The 14,726-nt window shown below is 39.9% G+C and overlaps 1 protein-coding gene across 1 annotated transcript in view; it reads right to left on the bottom strand.

Moving 5' to 3' along the window:
- DMD (dystrophin) overlaps positions 1 to 14,726 on the bottom strand; it is a 1,466,768-nt gene that overhangs the window by 1,232,417 nt on the left and 219,625 nt on the right. Inside the window, exon 12 of the mRNA XM_065405744.1 lies at positions 4,055 to 4,230. Coding sequence (XP_065261816.1) covers positions 4,055 to 4,230 — 176 coding nt within the window. The remainder of the gene's footprint in view (positions 1 to 4,054; positions 4,231 to 14,726) is intronic.

Raw genomic sequence — 14,726 nt, 5'->3', positions numbered from 1 at the left:
CAAAGGTGAATCCAAGAGAATAGCTGTTTGACCAAAGATATCAGGGAGTATGGAAGCAGGTAGCAGGCCACCAGTCCTTCCCCACCAGAAGACAATACAAGGTAGGTTTGGATGGAAATGGAGCCTGGTCCTCAATCAGTTCATATATTTTGGATAAGCATCCAACCTTTTGAGGCTTCTCTTCCCTATTAGATTTATATGCAGTTTCAGTTCAGTATGCTGAAGCCATATAACAGCACACTTTCCCATTTACTATAGCTGGTCTGTATAAGAGTGTACAGTGTGCTTTTACACTCTATTAGCAATGAAGTTTGCATGCTTTTTATTTTATTCCCTACGTAGGCACAGGTTAGACTTCACTGCAACCAGGAATTCAACAGCAAAAATCCTACTGACTTCAGTGGGGCCAGGATTTCACCAAACAATCAATAATGCTGATCAGGATACACTGTGGGATTTTGGTGGGAAACAATCTTGATTATCTTTTGACATAACAAAAGAGTAACCATTATTCTTTCTGTCTGAAACTCATTTCCCTGACTGTCTTCTCAACTTTTTCTCCGAAGCTGCTTCCTGATTGGTTCTCCTCCTCTGGCACACTCTTGTGGAGTATAAGGGAAGGAAGGGAAGAGGGTCTGTTAGTGGCAGTGCTACTAGAAATGCCAGAGGACAACCTCCGCCCACATGGTAACCCAACCACAGGCCATCAACCTCTCTGTACATCAGTTGGCTAGTTCTAAGTCTCCTATGCATCAACCACAGGTCCTTGTCAAACAGGTAATCCACTAAAAGGCCATTAGTGCACAGTTATGCTGAATGAGCACCCACATAATATTTGTCCAGGGACTATGTAGCAATAACTACCATTCATAAAAATATACCTAGAAACCAATGTAGAAAAAAGTTTGAAAACAATGTCGATCATGTTAAAGATATTAAAATAATGAATACTAGATTTCCTGTTTTCACTCCTCCATACCTCAATAATATTTTCTACCATTAATTATCAAGAGAGACAATACCAATGCATGGTTAATAAACATGGACTCTGTCTCAGCAGGAGCAAAATGCTTTAGTTTTGAGTTGACACAAACTTACCAGATCATTATTAAAAAATCATCTATTTACTAATGGAAAAGACATAGGCCCCAGGTATGTATGAGAAACCACAGTACATTTATTCTGAAATGCATTCATTCTAGCTTATCTAAAATTATGTTAGGGCGTGATTTGAGATGAGAGATACAGAATATCTCCAGGATTGTATATTAGACTCCTATATATTCCTTTTTAAAAAAACAAAACAAAAAACATACAGAACAGAATTTCTCAAATTTGTTTTTCAAAGGTTAAACTGTAGTGATATGGCTAAGAGGGCAACATACAGACAACTCCCCTCCCACCCTCAACAAAAAAAAGAAAAGAAAAAAACAATCCTGGTTCATTATTGTCAAAATACATCAATAAATTACATTGTTTATTGTAGAACTGGCAACATGCCTGCAAGATATCACAGTTTGTCAGTTCATAATTTGATAACATTTCCTGTTTTCTTTATAAATATTAATCATTTTAATATGTATCTCTGCCAGCTTCAATACTTTAGCTAGTTTAAGAGGCCATCGTTGACAAGCAGTAGTCACCTTTATAATTCTCAGTTGGTGTAATAATAGATGCTTCCACACATAAACAGTTGCTATAATCCAGCTAACATTTAACAATTGAACAATTATCTGCTCTGGGATAATTTCCCCAAACACTGACTTCAGCTATGTAGTCTGCATGTCCCAATCAATTCAACTCTCACTATTAGAGGTCAAGAGAATGCTAATAGGAAAGAAAAATATGGACCAATACGGTGTACTTAATGGCTTGCAACCTTGGTTCATAGCTATAAATTAGTAAAGAGGCCCAGATAACCTTGGAGATCTGCAGTATTTATGATGGGAAAGTATCCCTTGGTAACTGGTGCTCTGTTTAGTCCAACTGATGTTCTCTGTAAGAACAGACGTCCTCTTACTTCACACTGAGATTGAGAACTCCTTAACCATTTAGTTTGGGGGGGAAAAAACAACAGAGTCAGACAGACAGAAAGAGAAAGGTCCAAGACACCCACCCCTCCGCCAATAAAGGCAATTTTTAAAAAGTCTTTGTTTTCTCAATTTCAGAATTAAAATAATTCCAGTATTTCCTGGGATTCTCATATGTCTGTACAGTATCTAACACAATGGGGCCTCTGTGCTGATTAAGATGTTTGGTCACTACTAAACTATTAATAATAATAATGAGCACATGAAAATAGTCTTCAAATGGTTCAGAGAGCAGATGCAATAGCTTTGAGATTCAGTAAAGAGTGCCCTTTTCAGCACTGCTCATTTGATTTTAACAAGTTAGGATCCATTATTAAACTAAATCAGTAGTTCTCAAACTGTGGGTTGCGACCCCATTTTAATGGGGTCGTCAGGGCTGGCTTAGACTTGCTGGGGCCCGGTGCCAAAGCTCAAGCCCGAGGACTTCAGCCCTGGGTGGCAGATTTCAGGTTGCAGGTCCCCTGCCTGGGGCTGAAGACTTTGGGCTTCAGCTTTGGTCCCCCGGCCTGAGGAGGTAGGGCTTTGGCTCCCCTCCTCTGCCAGGGTGGCCGGACTTGGATGAGCTCAGGCTTCAGTCCCCGCTCCTCGGGCCCTGTAGTATTTTTTGTTGTCAGAAGGGGGTCGTGGCGCAATGAAGTTTGAGAACCCCTGAACTAAACTAATTCATCTCATCTATCACCATTCCATTTGTCATTTCATAGATATCTAGGACCTATGAAAAGAACAACTTTCAAATATCTTCAGAAGATACTAGATGACAAAGTACAGGAAAGTTTTTCTCTAATTAACCTTGCTTTTGCATGTATGTATTAGGACACAATGGTTTCAATATAACAAGACAGATTACAAATATTTAGGTATATTTTATCTTCATAAAAATGTATTTTAATATTTCAGTGAAGAAATCTGATAGTACTGAAAAACATTTTGCAAAAGAAGGAACAGAATAAACATTCTCTTCAAGAATGAACATTAATGTGACTGCAACAATGGTACCTTTTTATTCAGCAGATAAATCTATCTTGAAGTTTTGTATATCTCAGCACCTTTAGATAGGTTTGCAACCTAGTGGACTTAGAGTATCTGGACAGTCTCTGAATTTCCTGCAGAATTCAGAATTATACCTGCTTATCTTTGTGACAAAAATAAGTTTTAGGTTTGCAGAGCACACACAGTATGAGAGTGTTAAGTCTATTCCTTCACTTTCATCATCTACACAATTGTTAACACAAAGCCTGATCCAATGCCAACTGAAGTAATTGGGAACTTTTCCACTGATTTCAATGAGTGTTGGAAAAGTTCCCTTACTTCCAACTGAAGGGCCCAAACTTGCCCTTAGTTACACCTGGGATACACAGGACAAACCCTAAAGACAATGAGATTGCATAGGTGCAACTGAGGGCAACGTCTTGCCTTGTAGACCTGTATTACTAACAATGATGCACAAGCCAGAAAGAATAAAACCTGATTTTCCGATTCCACATGGAGTTTGCAGGACTAGAACGTAGAATGTTTTTTGTTTATTTATTTTTAAAACTAAAGGATTTTTTTTCTCAAAGTTTTTAGCCACAATTGATGTGGAATGCCACAATGCCATTTCTAAGGACTCTTTTCAGAACAGAACAATACTAAGTATAGAAAATGTCATGCTTGTACTACAAATTATCACCTGTGGTGGTTCTTTGACTAACAAAATAATATTACTTTAATATTAGCATAATACCTATTAAATATTCAGTACTATATCATAGTAATTTATTGGAACCACTTGTACAAACTACTCCATAATCAGCCTGATAAAAACAAAGGTACTAATTAATTACAATATTACTGGCATACTGATTTTTTTCCCCACAGAAACCCCCTGCCCCAAATTATGCAAACATTCAAATGACAATAGTTAATCTTTGTAGTCTTATCCAAACTTTATCACTAATCTTCCCCAACCCTTTAGTACTTCTCACCTCTTCCTAATTTCTGAATCCACTAGGATCTGTCTCTTCTTGTGTGGTGGAGGTGGTGGGAGTTCTTCTTTAGCATGCTTAACCAGGATTTGTTCTCTGGTGGTCACCATAGTTACAGTTTCCATTACAGTTGTCTGTGTTAGTGATGTCTGAGCGGCGGTGACAGCCTGTGAAATCTGTAAGACGTATTGAAACAGAGGTCACACATTGCTTGAAAGACTTCAATAAAGACTGTTTGGAGTGCCAATAGGAAATAATGAGAAACTGCTCCTGTCTGATCCCGGGTTGACCTTCAGAACAAAACAACACTGTATTGAACTCAAACCAAATTGTTTTATCTGACTCATGCTATGCGAAGAAGACATCTAGGAAAGTCAATATCAAAATCAGAAGGAATCCTAAGTAGAATGTATTTATTGATGCTTTATAAATCATGTCAAATGAACAAAGGAGAAAAAGCTAAAGCCTGTTTCATGAGAAAAACTACAGAAATATATCATATTTCTGTAATTTTTCTTGTGAAACAGACTTTTTTCTATTTTTTTCTATTTCTTCATTTTAAATATGTATTTCTTGAGAACTGACCAGGGGTGTCTTTATTTGACTTTGATAAGATTTACTGCCTGTCGTTCTTATTTTATTATACTGCTTATCATCATTTTCAAATTGATATTTAATTCATGATAATTAAAAGATATTTGTGGCAAAGAGCCATTAACTAATTTACAAGAAATCTTAGCTTGGAAATATTTACTGTGATGTGAGTAAATATATGACTGAATATGTTTCCATAATTAAAATCTAATATTAATGGGATCATAAGTCCCACTAATATTTACAAATACAAAACTGCATATTGATCTATTGAATATGGTTTCTTTGGCCAATATATTCCAGTGCTGCACAGGTCTGAAATACAGCTACATGCAAACAAGTTAGTTTAGAAATACATGCTGCCCACTTCAGCTGGATAGGTAATGCAGAGATACTTAAGGTCACTGATAGGTCTTCCTATAAGTGACTTCAACAGGAATTTTGTGTGTTTATATAGCTTTTGGAATGATTAAGCTCTTGATATTTGGACCCATTCTTGTAATAACTGGGTCTACAAATTTACCCTAATGGTAAGCTCAACTGTGAAAAATAAGTATAAGTTCTAAAATGTCACAGTAACCTATAATAACAAAGGTTGATGGGAAAAGGAGAGGGGCGCACACACACACACACACACACACACACACACACACACACACACAAAATAGAGAGATAGAAAGACTGAATTAGTTCCAACAAAAAAGATCTAGTGATATAATTCAAGGACTGTGTTAAGATTACACCTGGTAAGAACAGTGTGAGACCGGAAATCAATGACCCAGAATTGGTGTGTCAGAAATTAGGCCTAATTGGTGGATAAAATAATGAGGGGAACCTTAAAATAAGAAACTTTGGGGAGAAAAACTGGTGACTGAGCAAGCTTCACCATTATGGTTGCCACTCCCACTGTTTCCTGGGACACCTCACCTTCTTCATCCTAATCCTGAGAATGTCCTGACCAGACCAGGCCTGATGACATCACCCCCTTCACTGGCTGCGGCTGAATCCCACCACCACCAGAGAAGTAAGACTGTTACCCTGCCCCACTCATGTGTCCTTTTCCTTCCCCACCTTATTTCTTTTCTTTTCTCTCCCTCTCCTTTTGCCTTCTGTCTAATCATAGTCTGGTTTAGATGGCCAAAATGATATATTTTGCAACACTGCTGTAAGCCTGTGACCAGAAAAGTAGCTAAAAGCGTTGTCCTAAACAACCTGATGCTGGTACAAGTTTGCCAGGTCTCAGGCTGGCTGATAAGACTGTGCTGGGCCCTGTGTTTCTCTAGAGGTGATTTTGCAAATGAAAGTCAATGCCAGAGACAGAAGCTGCATTTTCTACTTTTGCTGTTCTTGTCTCTCCCCTTGTGTGTGCATTTTCCCTAGGCCAGGTCTACAATACAGACTTATATCGGTATGACTGTGTTGCTCAGGGGAGTGAAAAATCCAACCCCCTGGGCGGCTTAGTTATACTGACCTAACCCCCACTGCCCGCCCCATGTAGACAATGCTATGACGACGGGAGAGCTTGTCCCGCCCGCACAGTTACCACCTCTAGAACAATGCTACCGCTCCAGTGCAGCTGTGCCGCTGTCATGTTGTACATGAAGACAAGCCCTTTTATCGTTTTCTAGCAAATGGGATCAGACTTTAACAGCAGCCCCACCCCATCTCAACTTACAACGTTTCCTTTCCCCAAAAGGGTAGTCATTCCCCACCTAAGAGACTGTCAGACAGGGTTTTTTCTCTCTTTCTTTCTTCCTAAAGACTCTCTCCAGCTAAAAGGAAAGGGAACAGCAAGGGATGCTGTTAAAATGAAAGACTTTCTTAATACTTCACATTTCCAATGCTTTAGCTGTTTTCTAGATCTTTAATAAAAGGTGAAAAGGAATTTTAATGCTGTGATTGCCATGGTACTAAGCAGGCTGAGCTCTCTGTATACCAAACCCCAAATACTGTTTCATATTGGACAGTTTGGGGGTCACATTAACACCATTGACTCTTTGGGCCCATATATTCCATCTACATTAAAATCACTTCATGTCATTATACAGCTTCTCATTGAAGCAGGGAAATGTGCTGCCCAGTCCCTCAATCAAGCAAAGAAGGCACTTTTCTTCCTTGTTCCTGCTAGCTGATTTGTCAGGGAGTTGGCTTTCTTCTAGTTCCAGCTTCAGTGACAAGCTGATGGTTCAAGAAGCTGGAGCAGAATATAAAAATAAGGTCTGGCAAGATGGCCAAAGTACAATTGGTGCATGAAGATCTAGGTTTTTAAGCCACGTTCATCACCTTGGTATCTATCTGTGTTCTCCTATTCCTAGGGGCAGGGATCTATGTCTCAATCTCCCAAAAGTTATGATGCTATATAAATGTATAGTAATTTGTTATATATTGCACAAAACTCCCTGAAGATCCCAATTAAAGAAGAGTATGTTCCTATCCCAATTATTGGCATATTGGTGTTCCCATCAGTTATAGAGATATGGCATATCAGACTCTCTCTTTCCTTTGCCCCACCCCACTGTCTTTCCCTGTGGAGGGAATAGAGTAATAAGGAAGGGGACATACACTTGTTACCAGTCAGCCTCTTTTTATAAAAGAGTATTAGTAAAAACAAGCAGTATTCCTGCCAAAACTGCCTAATCTCCCACCTCCATTGAGGAAGTGGGAAAATTCTGGTGTTATTTATCCAATCTATGGGCGGGGGGGGGGGGGGAAGAGGAGGGGAGAGAAAGGGGAATTCCATTCCATTTGTGAATCAGGTAATTTGTTTTACTTACTGTATATAATTTAGCATAAGTATGACAACTGCAAGGGGACTACATGCCTTTAACCTCCAGCAACCCCAACCTAAATGTATTTTTTGCTGTTAACTAACAGTTAACATATTTTTACATAAGAACATAAAAATGGCCATACTGAATCAGACCAATGGTCCATCTAGCCTAGTATCTTTGCTTCCAACAGTGGCCGATGCCAGATGCTTCAAACGGAATGAACAGAACAGGGCAATCATTCAGTAATCCATCCCTGTCGTCCAGTCCCTGCATCTGGCAATCAGAGGCTTTTAGTTACAAGGGTCAAAATTCTGTGGTCTTTACTCAAGCAAGTGCCAAGAATTTGGCACAGATTGCAGCAGAGACCTTTTAGCTGTATTTGAGTGTGGTATATTTATTGGAATTGGTGGTATATTGGCACTATCACCTGGCAAATATCTGTGCTGAACAACTACTATGAAGTATATATTTAAGACAAGCCTTTTATTTTACTTATTAAATGGCTTCCAAAGTATATAATATATATTTTTAAATTGCATCTCTCTTGGGCTCCTAGGTTACATGCCATGGCTTTAGTGTGCTCAAATATGACACAGTAGATCACAGCAATGATAAAGCAGCAAGTTAAAATGAAATACTGCCTTATAAAAACTAACACTTTTTTTTTAAAATGAACTTGCACAGCTCTGAAATAAATAAATTCAGATCAAACCTCTGCTATCTCGGGTTTTATAAAGTTTGCAGATGAAAAGATGAGAGGATCACATGTTATTTTAAGACTGTAATTTGAAAGCATCCAAAATCATTGTTTAGTCCTCATGTTCATTTGGGACCGTACCCTGCCATCACTCTACACGCAACACACTTACTAAACTCGGTGAAAGTTTTACCCCAAAATCGATATCAGGATGTTTCTGACAACTTAAGGCCATATCCTGTCATAGTTGCACTCGTAGATCAATTGCAGGACACAGCTTACAGTGAATAAAATGCAAGACATAGAAGAAAGCATAACTGTATTCTACTAAAAAGCAACAGAGGGTCCTGTGGCACCTTTGAGACTAACAGAAGTATTGGGAGCATAAGCTTTCGTGGGTAAGAACCTCACTTCTTCTCCCAATACTTCTGTTAGTCTCAAAGGTGCCACAGGACCCTCTGTTGCTTTTTACAGATTCAGACTAACACGGCTACCCCTCTGATACTTGTATTCTACTAAATATTTCCCCAGCCTGTAACCAATTGTACAGTATTAACAGTTTCAGCTGCTGGTTGGAAACTGCTTTAAACAAAGCATGCAGTGTAATTACCATATGTTCACAAATGTCAAATCACAATGCATAAAATGCTGTGGGGTGTGATGATTTACATCTTCAAACAGTGAAAAGTATTTATGTGCTTAACCAACAAAAACAGAGGTGAAACGTGCTTCGAAAGAAAACTGAACTATTAATTTGGAGCTCATAATAGTCTAATTACTGAGATGGTGGGGGGTTAGGGAAGCTGGAACTATATCTAGAACCATTTTGATGCCAGTGTTGAAGTTCAGAAAGATTAGATAGATACATTTCTATATTACTACTCTCAATCAGATAAGAACTTTCAGTAACTCTACTTACATACCAACAAATGACTCTTATATTCTTCCCCAGAGGAATAACTGTTATGTCATCACTGAAGTGGTTTGCTCCATGACTAATTCAAGGGTGTCCCAAACAAATGCTGCACAGCTTCTTCATCTTTCTAAACCCCCGAAGTACAGATGTCAAACTGAGAAGAGGAATTATGGCTTGGACTTTTAACCCATTGTTACACAGTCAGAGCTGTGTGGAAGAGTTGGATGACACATTACAGAAAGAAGTGTTCAAAACCAAACCCACTCTACCAGAATAGTATCTGTGGGCCTATCTTAAAAATGTATGCAAAGTAAAGGTGCACCTTCTTTTTGAATAGGAAAATATCAAATCCCCACTTCATTCTTATGGAAGCATACACTGTGTGTGCGCGTGCATGCACGTACAAGTGTAATATTTTGGGACTTTAGTACCATGTTTGTTTTTGTATTGTAGAACAACTTTAATGCTACTATTTCGCTATGGTATACTTGTAACCTCCCTTCACTGTTGGAGCTGTAATTTCGTCTCTAACCAAAAGATGAATATGTTTAAGGAATGGTTGGGAGGACAGGTGGTTTTTTTTTGTTTTTTTTTTCTTCAAATTTAAAAAAAAATGGCTGAGGGGAAGTAGCTTAAGTAGTGTCACTAATTTAGGCAGAGCTACAGCAGAAATAGCTGAAGTTTGAAACTTGCATGATTATAGCCCTCAGTGAAGACTATTGTCCTTGATTAGTTTGAAAAACAGTTTGGAAAGTTATAAATATTTGAAAATGGCTACTGAGCAAGTACAGTATATTTCTCATGAAGGCCCCAATCCTGCAGGCTAATCCATGGGGCAAGACCAATCGGAGTTAATAGGGCTCTGTGCAGGTGCAAGGGTCTGTCCATATGAATACCTTGCTTTATCACAGCCTATGACTATACAAGAAATACAGTGCACTTGCATGTATAATCTAGTTAAATACTCATTTTTCAGAACTTCTTTATTGACTTTATAACTTCTGAGCCAATTGTCTTCAAATGTGACTTGTTTTGTAGCTCTCACTGAGACTCAAAAAAATAAAGCAATGTCAAGACAACAGTTCTGAAACTTTAAAATCAACAAATTGAGTTTGTCTTAAAGCGAAGTTGAAAAACCTGCATATTTAGAATGACAGCAGGCTTTAAGGTCTGAGTCTATTTAAAAGTGAAATTTGTCCCATGACTTGCTGATTTTAAATGCGCCGAACTTTGAAACACACAAACTGATTTTCTTCAAACTTGACTTCATGTTTAACTATATTGTTATCGATCATGTGGCATCTATAAATGACGCATACATTGAAGATAATTAGTCACACTTATCCTGAATTGGGAAGAGCTTCATCAAAATCTGAGCCCGATCACTCCTTGAGCAATTTTCAGCTCTTCACATGCACTCTTCCTGCCAGGGCCAGCTCTACCATTTTTGCTGCCCCAAGTAAAAAAAAAAAAAAAAAAAAAAAGCCTTGTAGGCTCTAAAGTTTTACATTATTTTCTTTTTATTAGGTTTCAGAGTAGCAGCCGTGTTAGTCTGTATCCGCAAAAAGAACAGGAGTACTTGTGGCACCTTAGAGACTAACAAATTTATTAGAGCATAAGCTTTCGTGGGCTACAACCCACTTCTTCGGATGCATATAGAGTGAAACATATATTGAGGAAATATATATACACACATACAGAGAGCATGAACAGGTGGGAGTTGTCTTACCAACTCTGAGAGGCCAATTATGTAACAAAAAAATCAAGAATGGACGGAATGCCGCCCCAGGTATGTGCTTCCTCTGCTGGTGCCTGGAGCCGGCCCTGCTTCCTGCTCTATGCCAGTTTCCATATTGTTCCTACAAATGTGTTTGGTGTTTTTCTTTTCTTTTTGTTGGGAGGGGGGGGGGCAGGTTTTGGCTGAAGTTATCCGGGCATCATAAGCCTGAGTTTACAGCTCACAGACTTTAAGGGACCACAAGTTGTCTCAGATCCACATGTGAACAGAAAACAATGCATAGGGTGACCAGATGTCCCGATTTTATAGGGACAGTCCCGATTTTTGGGTCTTTTTCTTATATAGGCTCCTATTACCCTGCACCCCCATCTCGATTTTTCACACTCGCTGTCTGGTCACCCTAACAATGCATTACATTGTACTGTGTTCTCTTGTGAAACATTATGTGACCTTGTAATTAGGCTGCATTAGTACATATACACAGAAGATGGAAGAAGTTTGTAAGTAAGGTTGTGCAGTCAACTTGAACTTTCACATCACCTGACTTTTGGGTGTCTTACTGTGCATCATTGACTTTAAACTAACTGGTTTTTTCCCTCAATTAATTTATTATTCTGTTAAGATGTTAATTTTTATTGAGCACATCTCACACTGTGGCAAGTAGCAAATATATAAAAATTATCATCATTCATTCACTATAAGCATAAGGTTTTTCCCCCCCAAAGAAATAAAGTTCTGTTGTAGTCAATATTGAAGTAATTGCATAAAGCTTCAGTCAACAACAGGATATACTTTCTCATTAACTTTCAACATGGAGAAGACTATATTGAGCTGCCTAACACCCATCTTGTGATTAAACAGATTACAAACTCTCAGCTAATGGTCCTATTTTCTTTTTTAAGAACATAAACTTTCACCAGTAGTTTTCTTGTTGGCTAAACAGGGAAATGAATTTTACGAAGACACTACTTGAATTCATCATACCCAGCACTAGATTTGTGTGCACTGCAATGAGTGTGAACACACGGTAATTACACTGTGGGTAAAAGTTACAGAAGTATCTAAGTGACTCAGCAGTCCGAGTCCCATTTGATAAGTGATTTAGGTATAGAGGCGCTTTTGAAAATTTTATCCTGGGTGCCTTCTTTTAAGAACAATCAACAGCTACCAGTTGCAGTTGTGGTAGTTGCTGAATGAAGATGACACAAAAATCATGCATCTTTTCTTAATATTTACTTCTTATTGCTCCTGATCCTGCATGCCCTCAGCTCACAGAAATTCCACTGAAGTAAACTGGACTTCCGCATGTTGCAGGCTTGCAAGATCAGGCCCATTTTGGGGGGGGGGGGGGGGGAAAGGAAGTATTATCCATTCATGATCTTACAGAATAGATGACTAAATTAAGTCCACCATGTTTTTAATTCCTGTAAACATGAAAGTATCAATGTCTATAGGGCAGACAGGAGGGGTGGAGGGATTGGAGTGTTAAGAGAAGAGGAGACCACCACCACCTTTTAAACTAAAAATAAAGAACCAAAATTTCAAAATGATTGCAGCACACCTTTAAGCTGGGGGGGAATTGGCTGGCTGGACAAATGAAGGGAACAGTGCTTTATGGAAGGAGGGGAAAGAGGTCAAACTGATGCAAAAGGGGACAAAGGGCCAGCATGGTGACAAAAACTCATTCCTGGGAACCGGATGGGTGGAAAGGTTTAATAGGGCAGTCCGGTGCGGTGAAGTCCCCTTGTACAAGGAGTAGGCTGAGGCAGCACCCACCCTCCCTCCCCTTTAGGTGGTAAAATACCAGATTTAGTCAAGACCTGCTGTGGGCATTTCTCTAGCTCCTTTTTAGGGGGGGTAGGAAGGAATTTTTCCAGCAACACCAGATTGGCCTAGTTCACCTTCCCCACAGCAGATTCAGGGAGGGCTTTGTTGACATGTGGCATGAAGGGAGTTAGGCTGTATGTCACAACTGATTATGTAAGTGTGGGGTGGATGTCTAGTGCAGGTACTCCATAGGGAAGGGATACAGTGACCAGATAAATGGCCTGGTAAAGGACTTAAAAAGGAGGTGTTGGTTAAAGGAGCAGAATAGGAGTGGGGGGTTGAATGGTATGGCAGGGAGTCAACCCCCCTTTCTTATAGCCCACCTTAACCCTCCAACAAGTGTATGTGGGGGTAGATGGCAAGGTCCCAGCAATGGGTTGGCTGGGGGACATGGATGGAAAAAAGGGGGGGGGGACTGGCAGAAACCCCCCAGATAGTTATTGAATGATCATGGATTTACCTGTACTGTACACTTTTATCTAATAATAAAGTTGTGGCCTGATTAAAACCATATCAAATGTTTCCTGTCCTTCTTTCGGTGTAGCGTGACAATAAGCTCCAAATTACGCCTACAAAAATGGTGTGCACAGCACTTGGTTTTGTAAATATTGTGGGTGAGGTTTTGACAGTTTGGCCTGTGTGTCTTAAATGCATGTTGTGACAGACCCAGACCAGTGGGGTCCAGGAGTCTGGTAGAGGGCAAATATACTGGTCACTGGATGAGTAGTTTTCTGTTCCCTGAGTGACCAGTGCAGGGGCTGCACTAGAGTAATCAGGAACCTACTAGAACCAGTTAAGGCAGGCGGGCTAATTAGGACACCTGGAGCCAATTAAGAAGAAGCTGCTAGAATCAATTAAGGCAGGCTAATCAGGACACCTGGGTTTTAAAAGGAGCTCACTTCAGTTTGTGGTGCGAGTGTGAGGAGCTGGGAGCAAGAGGTGCAAGGAGCTGAGAGGGTGTGCGTGTGCTGTGCTGCTGGAGGACTGAGGAGCACAAGCGTTATCAGACACCAGGAGGAAGGTCCTGTGGTGAGAACAAGGAAGGTGTTTGGAGGAGGCCATGGGGAAGTAGCCCAGGGAGTTGTAGCGGTCATGCAGCTGTTACAGGAGGCACTATAGACAGTTGCAGTCCACAGGGCCCTGGGCTGGACCCCGGAGTAGAGGGCGGGCCTGGGTTCCCCCCAAACCTCCCAATTGACCTGGACTGTGGGTTCTTCCAGAGGGGAAGGTCTCTGGGCTGTTCCCCAACCCACATGGTGAATCTCTGAGGCAAGAAAATCCGCCAATAAGCGCAGGACCCACCAAGATAGAGGAGGAACTTTGTCACAATGTGTAAAGTAACCAATATTTTAGGGTTGTTTCAGTACTTGTGTTTTGGGAAAAGAAAAAAAAAACTATTTATGAAAAATGTATTTATTGCAGTTTACCACTGCAGTTTTCAGTGGAGCAACTAGGGTGCTGATTTTCATTTTAGTTTGCAGGACCTATAGTTTATGATTACTAAACGGTCATTCTAAGGATCTATTACTCTCCAGAAGTATGGAGTACAGTGCATGTAATTTTAATGCCTAGTTCCTCATATTTTAATAAGAATTTTATTTATCTAAGTTAGATTTGTAGTTCAACACTTATTAACTATGATATATAAGGGATATTATGAAAGGTAAAAGAGCTGAGGAAAGTTATAACTGTGTGGATATGTTGTAAGATCTCAGAGATCAGGATATCAATTATTATTGAAATTTAACAACCGGCATTTATGAAAGTAGAATGAGTTTAAGAAGTTTGCATACACTTATGTATTTTGCTAGTGGATGGAGGCAGTACACTTATGCATTTCTCTAGTGGATGGAGGGATCCCATTCAGGGCCACACACAACTGTGGCCTTGAGATCCCCTGAGCATAAAGGCTACTCAGGTCCTGGCTAGCACAACTAGCAGCCCTAGCCACCTATTAAAGAGACAAGACCAGGCCCTCGTGTGCACTCATCATGTACTGACCAGGAAATCAGGCCAAGCTGAAGGGAAGTGCTTGTTACACCCCAGAGGATGTGTTCCCTGGTAGCTTCAGGAAACCTTGAGCCTGAGACTCACTACCTCCTGCAGTTCCTTATTGAGGTCATGTACCC

Source organism: Emys orbicularis, chromosome 1 (genome assembly GCF_028017835.1).
Source record: "Emys orbicularis isolate rEmyOrb1 chromosome 1, rEmyOrb1.hap1, whole genome shotgun sequence".
Lineage (NCBI taxonomy): Eukaryota > Metazoa > Chordata > Testudines > Emydidae > Emys > Emys orbicularis.
The sequence above is the reverse complement of the archived record's forward strand: the minus strand, read 5'-3'. Positions and strand labels throughout refer to the sequence as shown.